General features: G+C 42.7%; 1 protein-coding gene across 1 annotated transcript in view; it reads left to right on the forward strand.

The window, feature by feature from the left end:
* The first annotated feature begins 17,850 nt into the window (after positions 1-17,850).
* The window catches only part of LOC139409835 (A disintegrin and metalloproteinase with thrombospondin motifs 19-like), a 132,017-nt gene continuing 124,125 nt past the window's right edge, over positions 17,851-25,742 (forward strand). Inside the window, exons 1-3 of the mRNA XM_071155220.1 lie at positions 17,851-18,288; positions 18,576-19,075; positions 24,753-24,933. Coding sequence (XP_071011321.1) covers positions 18,222-18,288; positions 18,576-19,075; positions 24,753-24,933 — 748 coding nt within the window. The 5' untranslated portion in view covers positions 17,851-18,221. The remainder of the gene's footprint in view (positions 18,289-18,575; positions 19,076-24,752; positions 24,934-25,742) is intronic.

Below are 25,742 nucleotides of genomic sequence, written 5' to 3' on the forward strand. Positions count from 1 at the left end.
AGTCTACAGTAGTGTACACTATAACATAGGGCTTACTAGTCTACAGCACTGTGCAGTATAACATAGGGCTTACAAGTCTACAGTAGTGAAAACTATAACATAGGGCTTACTAGTCTATAGTAGTGTACACTATAACATAGGGCTTACTAGTCTACTGTAGTGTACACTATAACATAGTGCTTACTAGTCTACAGTAGTGTGCACTATAACATAGGGCTTACTAGTCTACAGTAGTGTGCACTATAACATAGGGCTTACTAGTCTACAGCACTGTGCAGTATAACATAGGGCTTACTAGTCTACAGTAGTGTGCACTATAACATAGGGCTTACTAGTCTACAGTAGTGTGCACTATAACATAGTGCTTACTAGTCTACAGTAGTGTACACTATAACATAGTGGGAAAAAAGTGTGAATCAGAATAACAACAGTAAACAACAACAGACCTGGAGTACAAAGGGACCACTGAACTCAGGGGGCAGATAAACAGATGGCTCATTCAGGGCCGTGAGTGAAAACATGAATACCCCCCCGACGGAGTGAAGACGCCATGCTCCGCGGCATGGAGCGTGCTGGGTCCGGGGGAAAGACTTATATATTCACGCATGATATCATCTTTGAACAGCTCCTCCGTGACTCCGTGCTTCAGATTTCAGAGGGGGCCAAAGCATGCCCACAACTCTGGGGAAAGAAGCTCCGTTTAATGTTCTCCACTCAAAGATCCTGGCTCTCTGATCACTCTAGTTGAGTATTTTCCCAGCCAAAGTCACTAGTGACTCCCATCATAACGTGTCTGGTGACCAGTTTTCCTATGTTACCCAATTTATAGTAGTGTAGTTACTGTAGCCTACTATAAAGACATTAGATAGATAGATGGATATATCTGCAGTTAGATAGTTAGTTTAGATAGATACTTTTTTATATTATCTACCTCACTTGCTTTGGCAATGTTAACATATGTTTCCCATGCCAATAAAGCCCCTTGAATTGAATTGAATTGAAAGACAGACAGACAGACAGACAGACAGACAGACAGACAGACAGACAGACAGACAGACAGACAGACAGACAGACAGACAGACAGACACAGACAGACAGACAGATAGATAGATAGATAGATAGATAGATAGATAGATAGATAGATAGATAGATAGATAGATAGATAGATATTGTTTTTATTGTTTATTTCACTTTTGTATAGTATCCACCTCACTTGCTTTGGCAATGTTACCAAATGTTTCCCATGCCAATAAAGCCCCTTGAATTGAATTGAATTGAATAGATAGATAGATAGATCTCGTACAACACTGTGTACTACTCCCTTCTCAGAACAGCGCAAACTGACCCTAACCAGAATAGAAAGAGGAGTGGGAGGCCCCGGTGCACAACTGAGCAAGAGGAAAAGTACATTAGAGTGTCTAGTTTGAGAAACAGACATCTCACACGTCCTCATTTGGCAGCTTCATTAAATAGTACCCGCAAAGGCCAGTCTCAACATCAACAGTGAAGAGGCAGAGTTTCTAGGCAACTGCGGGATGCTGGCCTTCCAGTGTCTGTGTTCTTTTGCCCATCTTACAGTTTTTCTCAATTGCTAAAACACAATTTCTGAAACCTTGCTCCATTTCCTGAAAACATTAATCACAAAACCTCATCTTCAAGCACTATTTACATAACCTCTGACTCCTCTTGCAAAATGAAACATTCGCCTCAAAACAGTTTTACCTGTGTTCAAAATCAAACACTGCTCTCAAATAATAAACAAAGTGATCAAAAGGATATACACTTTCGAGCAGTCAGTAAACAATACACCGAAAAATAGAAAACACATTGTTCAAAACATACAATTCTCAGGGAGAAGTACATTTTTAATCTAAAAAAATATTCATATTTGTCCGTCATTGTCTTTTGATGAACGAAAACATGTTCTATCACAGTAGCTCAAAATTGATCAGAAACTACTACTCTGCTTTGCTCTTTGCAATTTAGTTTTTTGTTCTTCCTCCTCCTTGTACCCCTATTTTTACAGTACTGTACCCTGCATCTCACAAACTTGTCCTTTGTCTCTGTGATACTGTAATTATTGTTCTTTGTTGATTTGAACCTGCAACCAGTCAAAATCAAATCAAATCAAATTTTATTTGTCACATACACATGGTTAGCAGATGTTAATGCGAGTGTAGCGAAATGCTTGTGCTTCTAGTTCCGACAATGCAGTAATAACCAACAAGTAATCTAACTAACAATTCCAAAACTACTGTCTTGTACACAGTGTGAGGGGATAAAGAATATGTACATAAGGATATATGAATGAGTGATGGTACAGAGCAGCATAGGCAGATACAGTAGATTGTATCGAGTACAGTATATACATATGAGATGAGTATGTAAACAAAGTGGCTAGTGATACATGTATTACATAAGGATACAGTCGATGATATAGAGTACAGTATATACGTATGCCTATGAGATGAATAATGTAGGGTAAGTAACATTATATAAGGTAGCATTGTTTAAAGTGGCTAGTGATATATTTACATCATTTCCCATCAATTCCCATTATTAAAGTGGCTGGAGTTGAGTCAGTGTCAGTGTGTTGGCAGCAGCCACTCAATGTTAGTGGTGGCTGTTTAACAGTCTGATAGCCTTGAGATAGAAGCTGTTTTTCAGTCTCTCGGTCCCAGCTTTGATGCACCTGTACTGACCTCGCCTTCTGGATGATAGCGGGGTGAACAGGCAGTGGCTTGGGTGGTTGATGTCCTTGATGATCTTTATGGCCTTCCTGTGACATCGGGTGGTGTAGGTGTCCTGGAGGGCAGGTAGTTTGCCCCCGGTGATGCGTTGTGCAGACCTCACTACCCTCTGGAGGGCCTTACGGTTGAGGGCGGAGCAGTTGCCGTACCAGGCGGTGATACAGCCCGCCAGGATGCTCTCGATTGTGCATCTGTAGAAGTTTGTGAGTGCTTTTGGTGACAAGCCGAATTTCTTCAGCCTCCTGAGGTTGAAGAGGCGCTGCTGCGCCTTATTCACAATGCTGTCTGTGTGAGTGGACCAATTCAGTTTGTCTGTGATGTGTATGCCGAGGAACTTAAAACTTGCTACCCTCTCCACTACTGTTCCATCGATGTGGATAGGGGGGTGTTCCCTCTGCTGTTTCCTGAAGTCCACAATCATCTCCTTAGTTTTGTTGACGTTGAATGTGAGGTTATTTTCCTGACACCACACTCCGAGGGCCCTCACCTCCTCCCTGTAGGCCGTCTCGTCGTTGTTGGTAATCAAGCCTACCACTGTTGTGTCGTCCGCAAACTTGATGATTGAGTTGGAGGCGTGCGTGGCCACGCAGTCGTGGGTGAACAGGGAGTACAGGAGAGGGCTCAGAACGCACCCTTGTGGGGCCCCAGTGTTGAGGATCAGCGGGGAGGAGATGTTGTTGCCTACCCTCACCACCTGGGGGCAGCCCGTCAGGAAGTCCAGTACCCAGTTGCACAGGGCGGGGTCGAGACCCAGGGTCTCGAGCTTGATGACGAGCTTGGAGGGTACTATGGTGTTGAATGCCGAGCTGTAGTCAATGAACAGCATTCTCACATAGGTATTCCTCTTGTCCAGATGGGTTAGGGCAGTGTGCAGTGTGGTTGAGATTGCATCGTCTGTGGACCTATTTGGGCGGTAAGCAAATTGGAGTGGGTCTAGGGTGTCAGGTAGGGTGGAGGTGATATGGTCCTTGACTAGTCTCTCAAAGCACTTCATGATGACGGAAGTGAGTGCTACGGGGCGGTAGTCGTTTAGCTCAGTTACCTTAGCTTTCTTGGGAACAGGAACAATGGTGGCCCTCTTGAAGCATGTGGGAACAGCAGACTGGTATAGGGATTGATTGAATATGTCCGTAAACACACCGGCCAGCTGGTCTGCGCATGCTCTGAGGGCGCGGCTGGGGATGCCGTCTGGGCCTGCAGCCTTGCGAGGGTTAACACGTTTAAATGTCTTACTCACCTCGGCTGCAGTGAAGGAGAGACCGCAAGTTTTCGTTGCAGGCCGTGTCAGTGGCACTGTATTGTCCTCAAAGCGGGCAAAAAAGTTATTTAGTCTGCCTGGGAGCAGGACATCCTGGTCCGTGACTGGGCTGGATTTCTTCCTGTAGTCCGTGATTGACTGTAGACCCTGCCACATGCCTCTTGTGTCTGAGCCGTTGAATTGAGATTCTACTTTGTCTCTGTACTGACGCTTAGCTTGTTTGATAGCCTTGCGGAGGGAATAGCTGCACTGTTTGTATTCGGTCATGTTACCAGACACCTTGCCCTGATTAAAAGCAGTGGTTCGCGCTTTCAGTTTCACACGAATGCTGCCATCAATCCACGGTTTCTGGTTAGGGAATGTTTTAATCGTTGCTATGGGAACGACATCTTCAACGCACGTTCTAATGAACTCGCACACCGAATCAGCGTATTCGTCAATGTTGTTGTCTGACGCAATACGAAACATGTCCCAGTCCACGTGATGGAAGCAGTCTTGGAGTGTGGAGTCAGCTTGGTCGGACCAGCGTTGGACAGACCTCAGCGTGGGAGCCTCTTGTTTTAGTTTCTGTCTGTAGGCAGGGATCAACAAAATGGAGTCGTGGTCAGCTTTTCCGATCAGCTGATCAGTCAGTACTGTTAATAAATGGAAAGCACAATGTTTAGGGCCATACACATTGTACAGTATACAGCCTACAATGCACTGTACTACAGTATACAATACTAAAAGGGACACAAATTAAAGGAGTAAACGTGTGATCAATGTTGCTCGAATTTCATCAGATATTTCCACTCTTTGTCTTCCTCTTCCTCTTCGTCCTCCTCTTCCACTTTCTTGCCCTCCTCCTCCTCTTCCTCCTCTTCGCCCACCTCGCATACGCACTCGTCCTCGTCCTCTCACATTGTTTCTTCTATCCATTCTCAGACTTTCTCCTTCCCACCTTCAACAACCTGTTTGCTCTCTGAACTGGCTTATATTGGTTGTGTCGCATCATTTGAAACAGGTTATATCCATTTTGAGTGGTTGTGTTCAATCAATGACATGTCTTCTCTATTTGTATTTGATTGTTGCCACTTGTGTTTACCAGTATGGATGACATGTGCATTAGAGTGCAGAATGTGTTTTGAGAATGAGAATGTGTTTAGAGTTTTGCTGAAAAGTCTAAGTGAGATCTGCAAATTGTATTTTACCATGTGAAATGGTTTAAGGTTTTGACAACAGACTGCAGAATTAGCTAAATGAGTCCAGGTAACTGAGAACTTTATTCAGCCAATGGGTTTTAGTGTTTTAGCAATTGAGAAAAACTAATCTTTTCTTATTATTGGTCAGTCTGAGATATGGCTTTTTTTTTGCAACTCTGCCTAGAAGGCCAGCATCCCGGAGTAATTGATAGATAGATAGATAGATAGATAGATAGATAGATAGATAGATAGATAGATAGATAGATAGATAGATAGATAGATATGTAAATAGATAGATTTATAAACAGTTAGATAGAGAGATCGAGAGACAGATAGATTTACGATATCTCATTTAAAGAGGTAGCAGCCAGCTGACAAAACAACAACCACACAAAAACTATAAGATGAAAGAGAAGAACAAGAACAAGGAATATGATGATCTAAAGATTTAAAAAAACGTACGTAAATACCCTAAATAATGAAATAAAACATCTGGACTTGTCCAGGTCTGCCCAGAGGAGAACACTTGAACAGGTAGGAAACAACACATACATAAACAATAGTCTAACAAAACTTCAACTGGCTCAGATAATGTTCCCATCAAATATGAATTCGGTATCGAATACAGATGTTAAAATGATTCAACTGTTTAAGCTACAACACGGAAATCAATGCGGAATTTGGCGGGAGAGTTGAGAGCGGGTGATGTGATGTGAAGTGCTGTGATGTGATGTGATGTGACATGCTGTGATTAGACGTGATGTGACGTGCTTTGATGTGATGTGATGTGCTGTAAGGTTATGTGCTGTGATGTGACGTGCTGGGATACGATCTGATCTGGTGTGATGTGATCTGATGTGATGTGATCTGATGTGATGTGATGTGATGTGATCTGATGTGCCGTGATGTGATCTGATGTGACGTGATGTGCTGTGATCTGATGTGCTGTGATCTGATGTGATCCTCAACAATGTATAGGCTAGGTCTACAGCTCCATGACAGTTACCATTATGAACCAGTAACCTAGGTCTTTTTACTATTAAAGGCCACTATTAACCAACACCAGCTAGAAACAACACAAAATAAGGAAATATGGTGAGGGGTTTTGGAGGGTTGTGGGATTCATTAGGCTACTATGGAAGACTTGAGGAAATTACAAGCTTCCGACGTTTGTTTTCACTTTACTGTTGAATTAGAGTGTCAGAACCTGATATAATTTTATTTTATATCACATGTACAGTATTTCACCTTGAGATGTTATTGCGAAAATGTCTGAGATATTGTAACACGGAGAGCCCCATCTATAACCACTGTCAGAAGAACCAACCACGCTGTAACGGCATTCAACGGGTAGAGTGACTTTGCCAAAGACAGTCAGTGGTCTTTCCCAGTTGGGAGACATTCGGCAGCATCAAAAGGCCTCTTGTAAATGACTTTACCAGATTGGGGCCCCGCGAGTCTTAGTGCCGGCGTGCTTTCAATGGCTTTTTCCAAAACATCCCGCAGACTTTCACAGATGGCCCCTGGGCCTTTGAAGGTACCCATGGTATGACCCAGTTTCGGTAGCTAAAACACCATCACACAATGCATAGAGAGGAACCTTGTCTCTAATGTATTGGATGTACTTGGTAGGGGAGGGGGCTGGAGACGGTTCACAGTTCCCTGCACCTGACACAGTTTAGTTTATGGCAGATCCCTGCATCTCGTCTCGTATGGGATCATTAAGGGTGAGCACTGATCAGCAGGGTTTCTGTGGTGTCCATCCAGAGACAGACTGATGCTGTCTGATGTCCTCTGTTGGACTGGACAGACTAGACTGGACTGGACTGGACAGACTATACTGGACTGGACTGGACAGACTATACTGGACTGGACTGGACTGGACAGACTATACTATACTGGACTAGACTATACTATACTGGACTGGACTAGACTATACTATACTGGACTAGACTATACTATACTGGACTGGACAGACTATACTATACTGGACTGGACTGGACAGACTATACTGGACTAGACTGGGCTGGACTATACTGGACTAGACTATACTATACCGGACTGGACAGACTGTACTGGACTATACTACACTGGACTGGACAGACTATACTATACTGGACTGGACTGGACAGACTATACTGGACTAGACTGGGCTGGACTATACTGGACTAGACTATACTATACTGGACTGGACAGACTATACTGGACTGGACTGGACTGGACAGACTATACTGGACTAGACTGGGCTGGACTATACTGGACTAGACTATACTATACTGGACTGGACAGACTATACTATACTGGACTGGACAGACTATACTGGACTAGAAAGACTATACTGGACTAGACTATACTATACTGGACTGGACAGACTATACTGGACTAGACTGGGCTGGACTATACTGGACTAGACTATACTGGACTAGACTGAACTAGACTGTACTGGACTATACTACACTGGACTGGACTAGACTATACTGGACTAGACTGGACTAGACTATACTGGACTAGACTATTCTATACTGGACTGGACTGGACAGACTATACTGGACTAGACTGGGCTGGAATATACTGGACTAGACTATACTATACTGGACTGGACAGACTATACTGGACTAGACTGGGCTGGACTATACTGGACTAGACTATACTATACTGGACTGAACTAGACTGTACTGGACTATACTACACTGGACTGGACTAGACTATACTGGACAGACTATACTATACTGGTCTGGACTGGACAGACTATACTGGACTAGACTGGGCTGGACTATACTGGACTAGACTATACTATACTGGACTGAACTAGACTGTACTGGACTATACTACACTGGACTGGACTAGACTATACTGGACTGGACTAGACTAGACTAGACTAGACTAGACTAGCCTAGACTATACTGGACTGTACTGGACTAGACTAGACTATACTGGACTATACTGGACTAGACTAGACTAGACTATACTATACTATTCTATACTGGACTAGACTGGACTAGACTGGACTAGACTATACTGGACTGGACAGACTATACTGGACTGGACTATACTATACTGGACTAGACTAGACGATACTATACTATACTATACTGGACTGGACTGGACTGTACTGGACTGGACTATACTATACTATACTATACAAGACTGGACTATACTAGACTAGACTGGACTATACTGGACTGGACTATACTAGACAAGACTAGACTAGACTATACTGGACTGGACTGGACTATACTATACTGGACTGGACTGGACTATACTGGACTGGACTGGACTAGACTATACTATACTAGACTCGACTAGGCTATACTGGACTGGACTGGACTATACTGGAATGGACTGGACTATACTGGACTGGACTATACTGGACTGGACTGGACTATACTATACTCTACTAGACTCGACTAGGCTATACTGGACTGGACTAGGCTATGCTGGACTGGACTAGGCTATGCTGGACTGGACTGGACTATACTGGACTGGACTAGGCTATACTGGACTGGACTGGACTATACTGGACTGGACTGGACTATACTATACTGGACTGGACTATACTATACTGGACTGGACTAGGCTATGCTGGACTGGACTGGACTATACTGGACTGGACTAGGCTATACTGGACTGGACTGGACTATACTGGACTGGACTATACTATACTATACTGGACTGGACTATACTGGAATGGACTGGACTATACTATACTCTACTAGACTCGACTAGGCTATACTGGACTGGACTAGGCTATGCTGGACTGGACTGGACTATACTGGACTGGACTATACTAGACAAGACTAGACTAGACTAGACTAGACTATGCTGGACTGGACTGGACTATACTGGACTGGACTATACTAGACTAGACTGGACTGCACTGGACTGGACTATACTGGACTATACTATACTAGACTAGACTGGACTGGACTGCACTGGACTGGACTATACTATACTCTACTAGACTCGACTAGGCTATACTGGACTGGACTAGGCTATGCTGGACTGGACTGGACTATACTGGACTGGACTGGACTATACTAGACAAGACTAGACTATACTGGACTATACTAGACTAGACTGGACTATACTGGACTGGACTATACTATACTATACTGGACTATACTGGACTGGACTATACTAGACTAGACTGGACTATACTGGACTGGACTATACTATACTATACTGGACTGGACTATACTGGACTGGACTGGACTATACTAGACAAGACTAGACTATACTGGACTATACTAGACTAGACTGGACTAGACTATACTGGACTATACTAGACTAGACTGGACTATACTGGACTGGACTATACTAGACTAGACTGGACTATACTGGACTGGACTATACTATACTATACTGGACTGGAATGTACTGGAATGGACTGGACTATACTATACTCTACTAGACTCGACTAGGCTATACTGGACTGGACTAGGCTATACTGGACTGGACTAGGCTATACTGGACTGGACTAGGCTATACTGGACTGGACTAGGCTATACTGGACTGGACTTCACTAGACTGGATTGAACTGTACTGGACTAGATTATACTGGACCGGACTATATTGGACTATACTGGACTGGACTATACTATACTATACTATACTATATTATACTGGACTGGACTGGACTACACTGGACTGGAATAGACTGGGCTATACTGGACTGAAATGGACTGGACTAGACTGAACTGGAATAGACTGGACTGTACTGGACTGGACTAGACTGGAATAGACTGGACTGTACTGGACTGGATTAGACTGTACTGGAATAGACTGGACTGGACTAGACTGTACTGGAATAGACTGGACTGGACTGGAATAGACTGGAATAGACTGAACTGGACTGTAGGTATCTCATTAAAGTACAGTTGATCTAGTGTAATGGAAATGAACCTGTAATCAGAGGCGCTCTCAGGACGCACGTCTGCAATATGCAATGAACTCTTCTCGTCCTCTATGAAAAATGTGTTTTGATTAAGAAAGAGCTTGGCCAAAATGCGTAGATAATCCACGTTTGGGTTTCAAAACCTTTTTTTTTTTTGCATGATTCTGTTCCACCATCTTTCAAGATTGTATTTCCCTGTGAACCTATGAGTGATTCGGCACTGCATGTGTTTTGTTAAACTGAGACTTAAGTCACACGTTAAAGGTGAATAGGCAATGACAAGAGGATTTAATACAAGGCCTATTCAATTCTGGTCTTCCCAGGGCCAAAGCTCATGGAGGTTTTCCCTGCCTGATAGTACATTGATGAATAAATGTCATTGATTGTTCCAGGTTTGAATCAGCCCCTGATTATAATAGAATGAGATCAGCTCCGTGGCCTCCCAAGACTGTAATCGACTAGCATTATCACCATCGTTAGTCACTGACACAATTCCCTAAACAGATCTTCCAAGTGCTGCACAATACCGATGAAGGTTAATATTGTCAAACTGATTTTTTTTTTTAAATGTTGCTTTGACAACTAACGGCTCTTGGGAAATATGACTATATGGGAAATATGACCGAAGTGGACTATATGGGAAATATGAAAGAAGTGGACTATATGGGAAATATGAAAGAAATGGACTATATGGGAAATATGACTATATGGGAAATATGAAAGAAGTGGACTATATGGGAAATATGACTATATGGGAAATATGACTATATGGGAAATAGGCTGCCATTTGAGGAGCAGCCCAAATGAATGGTATAGGGGGTTTGCATTCAAGAATTAGTCTTAAAACACACACAAACGTGCACAAATAGGAAACATTCACGTGGACATTTCCCTGTCCCACTTTACGTGAACCCTCTGTCTTCATGACACCTCTAATGTAATAACAACATTAAATGATGGATGAATCAAGGTAAAGTGGAACCCATTTCTTTATGTTTTTTTTTGTATCTTTTTTACTACAAAAATATTATGTAACACACTGTAAATTGTGTAAATTCTGAAAATGCAGTGTATTATATAATAAGCCCATGTGGGCTGGGGATTTGAATAGAGTTAAGATGCTTCTAAATGATGCTAATAAATATTCAGGTATCTCTTCTCTATGTGAAGGAGATAGCGGAGATGCTGTGAGTCATTTCATCCCTAACTTATTTCTCTCTCTTTCTCTCTCTCTCTCTCTCTCTCTCCCCCCCTCTCTTTCTCTCTTTCTCTCTCTAGGAAGGGATGAGGGAACAAGGGGGAGGGTGGTAAGGATGTGGAAAGTAGTGCAGCACATGAACAGAGAGGGGTTTTAAGAGAGCTCTGCGTTCGAAGGAAGTGAACACTGGCGTCCCACCTCACCTCCTGCCTATTACACAATTTTGTCTTCCCCTTAACTCTTGTCCTTCGGCAAATATCTGCCTTTTAAACACCGCTTGTTAAAAGCACACTGATTCATATTCCAAGTGCACAATTCATTCATTGATTGTGTACATGGAACAATAGATGATGAAAATTAATAGGGTTAACATAGGGGGAGAACCTGGGACCTGGGAGAAACGGTTTGGGAATCCTCCCAGGAGTTATAAACAATGCAAACTTGTAATCTTGTCTGTGCATTTAACCCGATCCCCCAGTGGTTTGGTTTGATAGGTCGCCTGGCAGTTAGAAATCTAAAATACTTGGGCGGAACGAGCAACAACTAGTTGTAAATGTCAACATGAATAATGCTAAAGAATGAAAATAAATTCGCGAGGGATGCGTTTGTGTCGAGCATAACAATCTTTTATAAGGGAATTGCTATGGTCATCTCCCAGAGTGGGCAGCTAGGAGGGTTGTTTTTATCTTGATGAAATATAGTGTGACTGTTGCGGCCCCACAAGAGATATACATTTACTGTAGGCTGAGATACTGTAAAATGCATATTAGAAAAACTAATCTTTCTCTCTTGGTGGTCCAATTCAGACTTAGTTGGCGGTACATTTTCCTCGACTGGCGGAAGATCTCTCAGTTTCTTCAATTTATGCAATTCTTCATTCATAGTTACGAGGCAGCAACAGATACTTAAAAGGGTTCTACCTGGAACCAAAAAGGGTTCTCCTTCCCCTGTTACTATTCCCCAGGTTGTTGCTGTAAATGGGATATGTTCTCAGTCCACTTACCTGGTAAAATAAGGGTAAAATAAAAATAAAAAACATCCAAATAACCATTTTTTTTCTACGAGTGTACTATCCCTGACAATGTCTGTGTTGTCTCTGGGTAATAAAAAACAAACACATTAGCAAATACATCCTCCAAGCCTTACACGAATGTCTGCTGTAATCTCTCACTCCCTTCCAGCCATCATCAGTACACCGCCAACACGCACGTCTCTCCCACCTAATGTAACATGGCTCCTATGGACCTGGCTGCTATTATTCAATACACTGTATCATCGACAAAGCTTGGCTCATTTGTCCTACAAGTCTTTTTAGATTACATTGCTGTTCTCTCCCACCCATCCCCTCTTCGGAAAAAAAAAGAAAGAAAGAAAAAAAAATAGAAAAAGTCTTGGCCTATTTGATTTATTTCTCTCTGTTTAAGGCATCACATTAGCTACCTCATAGGCCTGTCAGCTGTCCCAGTGCAGTGTCTAATGGAAAAGCTCTCCTCTGCGCCAGGGGCAAGTGTGGCTTGGCCAGGTCTGTGATCAGCGTAGATAAAGGAACTCTTAATGTGTTTTAAGGCCCTCTACTCGGGCTGAATCCCAGATGGAATCCTATTCCCTTTATAGTGCGACACTTTCTTATTCCCTAAAGTAGTGTACTGTAAAGGGAATTGGGTGTCGTTGTAAGATGAATATCATGAATGTCATTGGTCAATTGCACCCAAGGTCCAATCCAAATGTGACTTCCGCTTTTGGAGAGAGACAGAGGGCTGCCACACTGGGGAGCTGTTGTTGTGGGGAGTTAAGTGCCTTGCCTCAAGGCACTTGAGGTAATGGCATCTAGGATTTGAGGTAATGGCATCTAGGATTTGAGGCAATGGCATCTAGGATTTGAGGCAATGGCATCTAGGATTTGAGGCAATGGCATCTAGGATTTGATACCAACAACCCTCCGGGTTGCTATCTCACTGCCCGCAATATTTTTTTAATCCTGTCGGACCCAGGATTCAAACTGGCAACCCTCCGGTTAATGGCTCACCTCTCTAACTGCTAGGCTACCTTGGGGACGCAACGTGGAGCTAGGGGCTAGGCAGGTGGGAGAACTTTGTTTAACTTTCACTATGGAGATCAAAATAGCAAAAAGGGAATGGGTCCGTTTCGGGGGGTGGGGGTCGAACCCTATATTACATTTGGGACTTGAATGGATCAGAAAAGGGCTCTAATTTGTCTGTTTGTTTTTCTCTCCCAGTGACCTTACTAAGACTTTCTCCTCTCCATTAGCGGTGTAATAGAGGAGATTTGGCTCAGTGGGTTGAGGGGAGAAGGACAATTTGAGGCCTGAATACGAGAAACATGAACAAGCTAGCCCTCGATTTGTAGCCATTCTATGAGAGAAAGCTTTTGTCCTTGAAAAACATTCTGTTGCTACAATCTGCATCACATCATGTTTCACCGATAGACGAAATCTTGCTTTATCATTTCATACACTATATGGCACCTTGGAGACTACTCTGATGTCTCTCTCTCATTCATTGTAAATGTCATTGTTGTATTCAATTGAATTGTATTCTGTGACTATTTTAGTCAAAGCTTTCACATGCGCATTTCCATAAAACAATGTCCATTCTCTTAATAAATTCTCATAATTTGGATTAACGTACATTGTATACAGGACTGACACCGCGCTTTGTTTCATTGCACTTTATCGTGAGGACAGGCTTGAATCCACAACACAATAAGTTCTATATCCATTGGAAATCATAAACAACATCCCAAATGACACCATATTTCCTTTTTGGTGCACTACTTTTGACCAGAGCTCTATAGACCCTGGTCAAAAAGTAGTGCACTAAATAGGTAACAGGGTGCCATTTGGTACATAGTTATAGCTTCCAAATAGCATTAACGTAGTGTAGTCCTTGCTGGCCCGCTGCTCCTCGATGACTGAGCTATTTGTATAGCCACAGTTCAAAGTTGTTATGATCTCAGCATCTAAAACTGGGTGTGGAATCAGGACTCTGACTGTTAGTACAACAGTTTCTCAAAATGGAAGTAAATCTTGATTAATCCAGTACAACTCCAATGCTTGATGGATTACAGAAATAACACGTTTTAATAAGAAGGATTTGCACTGTAATGAACTCTTTAATTCAAACATAATGTCTTTCATCAGTCAGATGTTGGACAACAGTGTATCATCTCTGTATTCAGAATCCTCGGTTGCTCCGCAGACATTACACAGTGTAAATGAATACTGCACAGTTTGCTCAGAACAATGCTATTATGTAAACCATGTAGATCATAACACATGATATAATGGTATTCTCTCACAGGGATATTCCTGACCTGCAGCTCCGTTGTTGCACTAGGAATATCATCAACAGGGATACACAACACAAGACTGTAAGAAACACATCATATTTGTAAAGTTAAAGAATATCTGTGAGTCAAAGTAATTTCACATGAGTTAAAACTAGTGCATAATAACCGGAGAATAACTTAATTTCTAGATTATAAACATGAAACAAATCCACTAATTTGTGCAACACTCTTCATGGAATTAACTACTGAGTCCTGTAATGGAGTCATGTTCTGGAGTCCTGTAATGGAGTCATGTTCTGGAGTCCTGTAATGGAGTCATGTCCTGGAGTTCTGTAATGGAGTCATGTTCTGGACTGTAATGGAGTCATGTCCTGGAGTCCTGTAATGGAGTCATGTTCTGGAGTTCTGTAATGGAGTCATGTTCTGGAGTTCTGTAATGGAGTCATGTCCTGTAGTTCTGTAATGGAGTCATGTTCTGGAGTTCTGTAATGGAGTCATGTCCTGGAGTTCTGTAATGGAGTCATGTTCTGGAGTCCTGTAATGGAGTCATGTTCTGGACTGTAATGGAGTCATTTTCTGGAGTTCTGTAATAGAGTCATGTCCTGGAGTTTCGCAATGGAGTCACATTGCAACTACAGTCATTACGTAGTTGCAACTTGCAAGTGTATGCAATCTCTTTGTAACCAGAGTACAGTATAGTTGATGCTCTATGGTTTGACATTGTATTTAGACAACAAGGGATAGTTCCCTATAAGAACCATAGTTTAGCATTTCGTTTATTAGTTCACTGTTGATACAATCCTAAGGAATTGTGCATGTCAGAAGTCAATTTTTCAAGATGGAGAACTTTCAGTACATAGAAAAAACTGTGATGAGTATTATTTTTGAATTATCACTTTTAAGCAGCAATTAGCAGTATAAACAAGAAAGAAATCATTTATTCTCCCCTGTTTCTGTAAAAAGCTGAGGGATGAGGCTGGAGAAACCACTCTCAAATTCATAGACAGAGCAATGGATGCAAGGCCTCACCATCCATGATATCTAAATTATAGTTTGAACCATGTTTTGAGGCTATAATAGTGTTTGTTTACATTTACTTTGTTTACAAACATTGGAATAAAACATGCTTATATTTGGGGTTCTGATGGGGTACGACAGTTTAACTAAGCTCATGGGTCATATCATTAATTTAAAAGGCCAAAAATGGAACGAAGCAACTGCAGATTGCCCCTTTTAAAGTAGACAAGTCACTGCCCAGGCGAGAATCGTTGACTGACTGAGTGAGTGACATCACTGAACCTGGCCCATCAATACCAAACATGCCAGCAAGACTGGCAAAGCTTGAACTCAGTATGCCCTAATTGATTACATGCCCATGTTGCTGCCAATTTGATTACTTGTGCTCTTCTTTCTTGTTTTCATTTGTGTTGAAATGTGTCAAATGATTCTGTAATATGCCACCTGGTAAGAGGACTATATTGAAAATATCTTAATCAACTTTGCATTACCCCATGAGATTTGATATTCCAGAAGGCAAATTCCGTATGAAATCATATCAGTATGCTTTGGCACAGGAGAAATCAGACTTATCAAGTATTACTCAAATCCTCCTTCGTTGAAAAAAATGGATTAGATCATTTTGCATCATTTTGCATACTACTGTGGTAGTACAAAGCCAGCTAGAGCCCCACAGTGGAGGTGTCATAATACCCCAAAAACCTAGCAGTCAAACATGGAAATGGTTGCAATCGTTTTTCCACAATTCATTTTTCCTATAAGAGCTGTGATTTGTGCAGGCTTACCCTGGCGTGATGTTTTGATAACCATATCAATCTCTCTCGGACAGGGTGACTTATCAATATATTTTGCTTTATTTACTCTCAGATTCAAAAATGCTAATTAGCATCCGAGTCGACATCATGCAAGACAACAAATCCCTACAATCTCCTGCACATCATCTCTAACTGACAACTTTGCTAACAGGTATTGTGTCAATGTAAAACTTGCACAACACAAGACATTTTTCCAATTTCATCATTACTACATTTAGGTAACATTAGATAGTTAATCCAGAGACTCTTACCTTCGCCTCGATTTGGCAGTCTCTTCCAGATCATCATGACATTTCATAGCCACATTAGCAGCTAATTAGCATTTCATTTTTGGAGGGTAAATACAGGCTAATATATTGATAAACATCACCTTGTCCTAGATATATTTACATGGTTATCAAATTGTCATGCCAGGGTAAATCTACACAAAACACAGGCCTTATTTTAAGTGTTTCTTGAAACCCTATTGGAAAAATGAATGGTGGAAAAATGATTGGAACTAATACTGTGGTACTCTATAGCACCTGGATGGGACCCTAGCTCTGGTCCAGGATGTTAGTGAGTGCTAGCTCTGGTCCAGGATGTTAGTGAGTGCTAGCTCTGGTCCAGGGTGTTAGTGAGTGCTAGCTCTGGTCCAGGATGTTAGTGAGTGCTAGCTCTGGTCCAGGGTGTTAGTGAGTGCTAGCTCTGGTCCAGGATGTTAGTGAGTGCTAGCTCTGGTCCAGGGTGTTAGTGAGTGCTAGCTCTGTCCAGGGTGTTAGTGTGTGCCCTACCGTGTATGTAATCGATCATCTGGGATACTGTAGGATCACATAGAAAGGATATCAGTGGTCTTGCTGACGCTTTTGATAAGCCTATCATCTAGAGAATAATGGAGAAAAAACCCAAACTCTATGAAACCCCAGAGTCATTGCTGAAAATGGGTTCTCCTATACACAAACTTACACGTTGTGAAGGGTTAGGAGCATGGGATCAACTGATGATGATGAATGAATACAAAAAGAATCACTGCAACCCAACAGGCTGCTGTTTTTACACAATTATACAGCTCTTTTTATTACACCTATTCTATGAGGAAAACAACGTAGGAAATCATGAATTGGAAAATATGTTTTGACTATGGTAAAAATCAAACACAGCAGACCTTGGCAATTACCCTTTATTGTATGATCCAAAAGATATACAGGTGTCCAAGAAATTAAATGGAAAGAACCAGCATTTGTTCAGTGAGAAGCTAAATGAAAACTCAAACAACTGAAAACGAAGTGACAACATTTTGACATGAGATGTTTTCATTCAATTTGAGCAAAAATAACTCCAATATATAGCTACAGTAGACAGACAGTAGTTTATTATGCTCCAATTAAATCTGTAAAAAGAAGCCTGCATGTTGTATTTTCTTTTGCACACCTCCTCCCCAATAAATTGAGGAAGCAACTCAACACGTGTGGCTATATTCTTCTCTGGTCTTAGTGCAGTTGAGTAGGCTATTTAGAGCTTGCGGTATTGACTGCTCGAGTGTGCTCTCTACCGCTCAGTGCGCGCTGTCCATACATCAAAATCCACTTCTATACAAATCTCTCTCTCTCTCTCCTATGCTGACTTTTTGATTTTTACAGTGCAGGATACGGAGTCATTCATTTGGAAACACGTTCATGTGAGAGAGGAGAGAGGCGCATTTACCGGGAGATGGGGGAAAAGTATCAGGCAGCGCATAGACAACACAGAATTTGACTAATGTGCGTGGAGAGCAACTTTGTTTAACGACACTGTAAAGGTTAATTGAACAATAACTGAATATGCATCTAAAGCGCATCTTCAGTCTCCTCCATCAGTTATGTTTTCTTGGAGCATTTGCCATTGCAGGTATATGTGAAACACCTTCAATATGCAGTTTAAACGTTGATTTAGTTCATCAGGTACTCACAAGGCATGGTAACAATTCTCGATGTTTCTCACTGTTATAATTCGCTGAGTTAGCTAATATAGTGATGCGCAGGTGAGACATCACTCAGTCATTTTATTGGTGCAGACAGGCTCATCCATGGGCTACATTTTCTTTGCTCCAGTTTACCTTTCTGAAAAAGACTATAACGACTAATCCTATGGTATTTGCTGTCTTCTTTCTCTCATTTCCTATTTTTACTCTCCAGATCCACACCCCTTCCAGGAATCCGAGTCCGAAATTATTTTCCCGGAGGTTTTTCCTGATACAGGTCCACCGGCTCCTGATAAACCAACTAGCCGAGAGACTGACGCCAGCGCCGGAGCTCCCGATAAACCAACAAGCCGAGAGACTGACGCCAACGCCGGGAGCAGCTCTCGGGAGGTTCGTTCCATTTCAAACTGGGAAGAGTACGAATCTCCAGAGCTATACCATTGGGAACCTCAAGGACCGCAAACGGCTGCTTCCACAGGGCTGAGACTCAGAATTCCTGCTTTTGGCAGGGACCTGCACCTCATCCTGAAGAGAGACACTCGATTTCTGTCCCAGAAATTCATGGTGGAGAGGAGACAGAAAGCACAAAAGGCATCTCGGAGCAGTATGCCAGTTTCGTCCGCTGCCAACACAGAAGAGAGAGGATGCTATTACAGCGGAACTGTTCTCAATGACGCAGGATCCATTGCCTCATTCAGCACCTGCGCAGGACTGGTAAATATATCATATTCAAGTCAATAGCATGATTGGCATATTAGTTGTGTTTATTGATAGGCCTAAGTGTTATTTGTTGTGTATTTAAAAAAAAACACGAGCTATGCTCATGCATGAGAATGGAATAGCCTGTAACACCTGACATTTCCAACATCATACTTCTGAGTTTGCATACTATTAAACAACAACAATAGGGTACATTTCATTTTTGCAATCCAAATACACTGTTTTAGTAGGCTACTGTCTAGACATCCGTTCAAGTCATTCTGGGACGATTCATACATTCAGAGTTGGAGGTATGTGTAGGACAAGGACCATTGAACTCAAACAAACAATCTACCCATTGTGACTTGATAGGAATGTTGAAGGTTCCTACCCATTGTGACTTGATAGGAATGTTGAAGGTTCCTACCCATTGTGACAGTTTGATAGGGATGGTGAAGGTTCTCTACCCATTGTGACAGTTTAATTGGGATGTTGAAGGTTCCGTACCCATTGTGACAGTTTAATAGGGATTTTGAAGGGACCTACCCATTGTGACAGTTTAATAGGGATGTTAAAGGTTCTCTACCCATTGTGACAGTTTAATAGGGATGTTGAAGGTTCTCTACCCATTGTGACAGTTTGATAGGGATGGTGAAGGTTCTCTACCCATTGTGACAGTTTAATTGGGATGTTGAAGTTTCCGTACCCATTGTGACAGTTTAATAGGGATTTTGAAGGGTCCTACCCATTGTGACAGTTTAATAGGGATGTTAAAGGTTCTCTACCCATTGTGACAGTTTAATAGGGATGTTGAAGGTTCTCTACCCATTGTGACAGTTTAATAGGGATTTTGAAGGTTCTCTACCCATTGTGACAGTTTAATAGGGATGTTAAAGGTTCTCTACCCATTGTGACAGTTTAATAGGGATGTTGAAGATTCCTACCCATTGTGACAGTTTAATAGGGATGTTGAAGGTTCTCTACTCATTGTGACAGTTTAATAGGGATGTTGAAGATTCTCTACCCATTGTGACAGTTTAATGGGGATGTTAAAGGTTCTCTACCCATTGTGACAGTTTAATAGGGATGTTGAAGGTTCTCTACCCATTGTGACAGTTTAATAGGGATGTTGAAGGGCCCCTACCCATTGTGACAGTTTAATAGGGATGTTGAAGCTTCTCTACCCATTGTAACAGTTTGATAGGGATGTTGAAAATGTCCTACTCATTGTGACAGTCCAATGGGGATGTTGAAGTATGTCTAAAATGGGAAGGTACTGTAGCTCCTCTGTATCTCTGTCAGTGAGTGTGTGTGTGTGTGTGTGTGTGTGTGTGTGTGTGTGTGTGTGTGTGTGTGTGTGTGTGTGTGTGTGTGTGGTGTATTTGTGTTTATATGTGTGTAACTCCATGCATACCGCCTTAGCCTTAGGTGTATGTTTTGAATGTGTGGGAGGTAAACTCTCCAAGGTCCACTGCCTTTTTGGCCCACCCTGCTTTGTGCCGTCTCAGGGCAGACAACATGGACTTCTCCGTGAGCCACAGCACAGAATCATTAGCAGCCCCCTGAGGTTTTAAGGGTGAGCTCCTGTGGTTAGAGAGGCTTGGACTCAGTCTCAACAGTTTGGACCACAGTCCCGGGCTCTGTCTTGTTAACCCGAAACTTCGCCTCACACACATTGGAACAAGCAATGAGCTTGGCAAAGGCACGGTATTGCTTTTCCCTTCATTGTTTTCTTTCTCCTTGTTTGTCCATGCGACAACAAGTTTTCAATTAATGAAATATTGCAGTTCATGTGAATTAACTTTTACGATGGCGACGAAACCAGTTGTGTGGTTTTGCAATATTGGTTTTGTTATCGTCTAAATATACCAGTATCTGTGTCTAGTCATTTTGTAGAACCAGTGTACAGTATATGCCCTTCTACACCATTGGATCAGTCCACACAACAATGTATCACTGAGAAATATGCCACATTCAGACCTCTGACCTAAGATAAACCAAGTACTGTTTGAAGTGATGGTCTAAGGTTCTGATGCTCACACCACAGTAGAGGCAGCATTAGGAATCTACAACATTGTTGACCTCAGCAGACTCACCAAAGGTGACAGAATTTTGAGGCTAATTTTAGAATGTGACAAACGTTACATAAGTTGACATTTAATCAACCTCTCTCTCTCTCTCTCTCTCTCTCTCTCTCTCTCTCTGCACTGATTCATTTAGTTTCATAGTGTCTACAACTTCTATGCATTCTGGTGTATGGATGTGTATTGTGTGGAGATTAGCATTTACCTAACATTTCAATGGCATGGCAAGGTTGACTGCACTCCATAGTTCTGCATATTTGGAAAATGGGTCTCTTTTAAAATACTGAATCATTCAGAAAGTTGACCAAAACTGCTGAAATGTAACGAGCAAGAGGATTTGACATGTTGTGCCCTGTATGTCTATTGGGCAATTATGTTCTAATAATGTTTGATTGACAATAGCAGAGTTGGTCATGGCTCAAATTGCACAAAAGGATGGAGTTGGCGGGGTGATTGACAGGGCGTAAACGGATCGACCTCGACCCTAAGCCCTTGTAATTGGTATAATTACATAGCCATAACACTGCAACAGTAGCCATGTCAGAACTGCGAGGAGGGATAACTGGAGTGAGAAGGAGAAATTGGTTGATAAAAGAATCACCCAAAGACTTGCAGAAGTAAAACTCCATCAGTCATGTTGTTGTTCTGCTATGTTCTTGCCGAACTCCACACTGATGCCTTGATGATGTGAAAAGTCCTTTTGAAAATGAAAGGTGGTCAACATAGGTCAGTGAACCATCCTCAGACCTGTTTTTTGAGGGGTCAGTGTAGTCTCACAGACGCAGACGCGTTGCCTCCCACAATGTACCAAAGTTCCAGCATACATGTCTGTACAAGTACCTGTTGAAGTACCTGTTGAAGTACCTGTATCTTCATCAGTTGGAATAGAGAAGAAGAGGTGGAACTACGTTAGAGACCTATCCCTTCATGTCCTGCCGTAAACATTCTCGGTAGCTAGCTAGATGAAGCTCACAGAGGATATTTTCAATGAGTGTGTTTTGCTAGTTAGTGGTTTGCATGCGCCATGACATTAGAGTTACAAGCTTAATACCACTGACTGGCATGATTCCCAGACCTAGTGCTGTTGCCCTAGGTCTGGGATCTCCGAGACTAGGGTCAGTAAGGCTTGAAGTGGTCATGCCTTGCCCTCGGTCTATCTCTGCCCACATTGGGCAGCAATTTTCTCCTCATCAGCCCACTTTCTTTTAATCAGGCAACACCGGTGGCTTGTTTAGTCTGCGCAAATCATCAAACCTAAATGAACCCAAACCAAATATGCGTTCACCATCGGCCTATCCTCTCCCTTCACTCCCCTACAGCAACACTCCCCTCCTGACCCTCCTCCTTCTTTCCAAACATCAGGTAATCCCTCCGGGGGTTTGTTGGAGAGTTCCTTGTCATTTTTTCACCACGTTTGGAGAATAGCGCCGAGGGGAATGGGTGCATATGGACAATTTGAGGTTATGGAGCTTGCAATGAGAGCTGGGGAGCTGTGGGTGTTGGGGAGGTAGTGGGGAGTTCTAGGTAGTGGGGAGCTTTAGGTAGTGGGGAGGTAGTGGGGAGCTTTAGGTAGTGGGGAGGTAGTGGGGAGCTCTAGGTAGTGGGGAGGTAGTGGGGAACTCCAGGTATTGGGGTCCTCTAGGTAGTAGGGATGTAGTGGGGAGGTAGTGGGGAGCACTAGGTAGTGGGGAGCTCTAGGTAGTGGGGAACTCGAGGTAGTGGGGAGATCTCTAGGTAGTAGGGAGCTCAAGGTAGTTGGGAGCTCTAGGTAGTAGGGAGATCTAGGTAGTGGTGAGGTAGTGGGTCCTCTAGGTAGTGGGGAGATAGTGGGGAGCTCTAGGTAGTGGAGAGGTAGTGGGGAGCTCTAATTAGTGGAGAGCTCTAGGTAGTAGGGAGCTCTAGGTGGTGGAGATCTCTAGGTAGTAGGGATCTCAAGGTAGTTGGGAGCTCTAGGTAGTAGGGAGATCTAGGTAGTGGTGAGATAGTGGGGTCCTCTAGGTAGTGGGGATCTCTAGGTAGTAGGGAGCTCTAGGTAGTGGTGAGATAGTGGGGTCCTCTAGGTAGTGGGGTCCTCTAGGTAGTGGGGAGCTCTAGGTAGTAGGGACCATTAGGTAGTGGTGAGGTAGTGGGGAGCTCTAGGCAGTGGGGAACTCTAGGTAGTAGGGAGCTCTAGATAGTGGTGAGGTAGTGGGGAACTCTAGGCAGTTGGGAGGTAGTGGGAAGCTCTAGGTAGTGGAGAGCTCTAGGTTGTGGGGAGCACTAGTTAGTTGTGAGCTCTAGGTAGTGGGGGAGCTCTAGGTTGTAGGGAGGTAGTGGAGAACTCTAGGTAGTGGGGAGCTCTAGGTAGTGGGGAGCTCTAGGTAGTAGGGAACTCTAAGTAGTGGGGAGCTCTAGGTTGTAGGGAGGTAGTGGAGAACTCTAGGTAGTGGGGAGCTCTATGTAGTGGGAAATTCTACGTAGGAAATTCTACAGTCAGTTTTGAGAATGACACAAATATTAATTTTCACAAAGTTTGCTGCTTCAGTGTCTTTAGATATTTTTGTCAGACGTTACTATGGGATACTGAAGTATAATTACAAGCATTTCATAAGTGTCAAAGGCTTTTATTGACAATTACATGAAGTTGATGCAAAGAGTCAATATTTGCAGTGTTGCCCCTTCCTTTCAAGACTTCTGCAATCCTCCGTGGCATGTAGACGTCTCTGCCACATGGCATGCCTCCAAGCCTTCAGGGCTGGGGTTCTGGGGTTCCATGGTTCTGGGGTTCCATGGTTCTGGGGTTCTGGGGTTTTGGGGTTCCATGGTTCTGGGGTTCCATGGTTCTGTGTAGTGTGTTTAGCCGGGAGGTTCAGAGAAATGCCACAACCACTTCAAGCTCTGCACGGAAGTGGGAAACCTGACTAGCGTTCACACCTACCAATGAGAATGCTGATCCTTATTGCTCAGAGAGAGACTCTGTGAACGTACTGAGAAGGACAAACACAGTGCAGTGTGTGCGGTGTGTATCGTTTGACATGAACTGACGTCAGGCAGTCAGCTTGCTTATGAAATGTCAGTGTATATCAGGCTGATGACATGGTCAGTACAGCGACAACACAGCAGGCTCAAGTGATGAGTGACTGAAATGCTTAGGTCTTTGCATTCAAATGTCATCTGTATTTGTTGCTGTACGTTCATGTCTCATTCATAATTAAGCCAGGTGTTCTCTTAGATGTAATTAGGGAGAGAGAGAGAAAGAGGCTTTACCATCATGAATACCTCATGGCTCTGCTGTACAGTTTGAAGACATTTTTCCCCCAGACACAAATCAGCACCTATTGTGTGTCTCAGTTGATAGAGGATGGGTGGTTGTAACTCCACGGGTGTGGGTTCATTTCCCATGGTGGGCCAGTATGAACTCACTACTGTAAGTTGCTCTGGATAGCTAAAATGTGAATATATTTTTGATGCCTAGATTGATATGCTGCTGTGTTCTCCTACAATATCTCCCCTCCTTTGTCAGTGGGTGAAGTTTAAGCTGGATGCGCTGTCATCAGATGGTCAGGAAAAAATGTGGTTTGAGTGCAAGCCATCATCTCTGTCCTGTCTCGTCCATTTTTTTTTTGCAGATGGGCTTCATTCAACTCAATGGAGACTTCCTCTACATCGAGCCTGTCAATAGAACGCTGGCCGTCACGGGACAGGCCCACCGCGTGTACAGGAGGAAGCGCTCCACCACCGAGGAGAGACAGACAGACAAGCAGACGACAGACAAACAGACAAGCAGCAACTATTGTGGAGTCATTCCAGGTGGGCTACCTCCATCTTGTGCTGCAGACACATTATTGATGAAGATGTTCCCCTTTCGGAACGCTGAAGTTATTAAAGGGACAGTGCACTTTTTAAGATTTAGGTTAACCTCCATATCCAAAATAAGCAAAGAAAAGTTTACGTTTTGGATTAAAATTGGTTTAGGGATTATTGGTCTCCTGTTATGAAGATCCCACAGGGATCCTATTAAATTACTTTAGGGGCTATGCAGTGTTGGGGAAGCTACTCTAAAAATGCAGTCTACCACTCTACCAATTACTTCACACTGGAAGAAGTTACGCTACATTAAAGCTACCCTTAAGAAATATATAGTTTACTTAACTAAAGTTACTTTGAAAAATATGTTGACCACATCCAATCTAAATCTGAAATATTGTAGACTACAAATTGCAAGAAGAGATCACTCTGGAGTCAGATGTTAACAAAATGTGTAACTTAGCCTAGTAAATACAACAACTATGTTTCAAGTGAGAATAAGGCAGGTCTGATGCCAAAACAGAAAGGAAATTATTGCCTAAATCACCCATATTTTATTATATTTTTGCAAAGAAAATTGTGTGAACCTCCAGTAGTTAGGTACACCACTACATGGCTACTGTAAACATTACCTAGATTTGAATTAAGTTCAACTACCACCAAGCTACTGCAAAATGTAGTTAAAATACTAGTTGAACTACATGAAGTGCCCTACTCCAACATTGTGGCTATGTCATCAATAAATCCTCAAAGTTCCAGAATGGTGTGATAATGGCAGCCATTTTGGCCAGGGAAATTTCCAAACCAGTCTA

This window comes from Oncorhynchus clarkii, chromosome 5 (genome assembly GCF_045791955.1).
Source record: "Oncorhynchus clarkii lewisi isolate Uvic-CL-2024 chromosome 5, UVic_Ocla_1.0, whole genome shotgun sequence".
In the NCBI taxonomy this organism is placed as follows: Eukaryota; Metazoa; Chordata; class Actinopteri; order Salmoniformes; family Salmonidae; genus Oncorhynchus; species Oncorhynchus clarkii.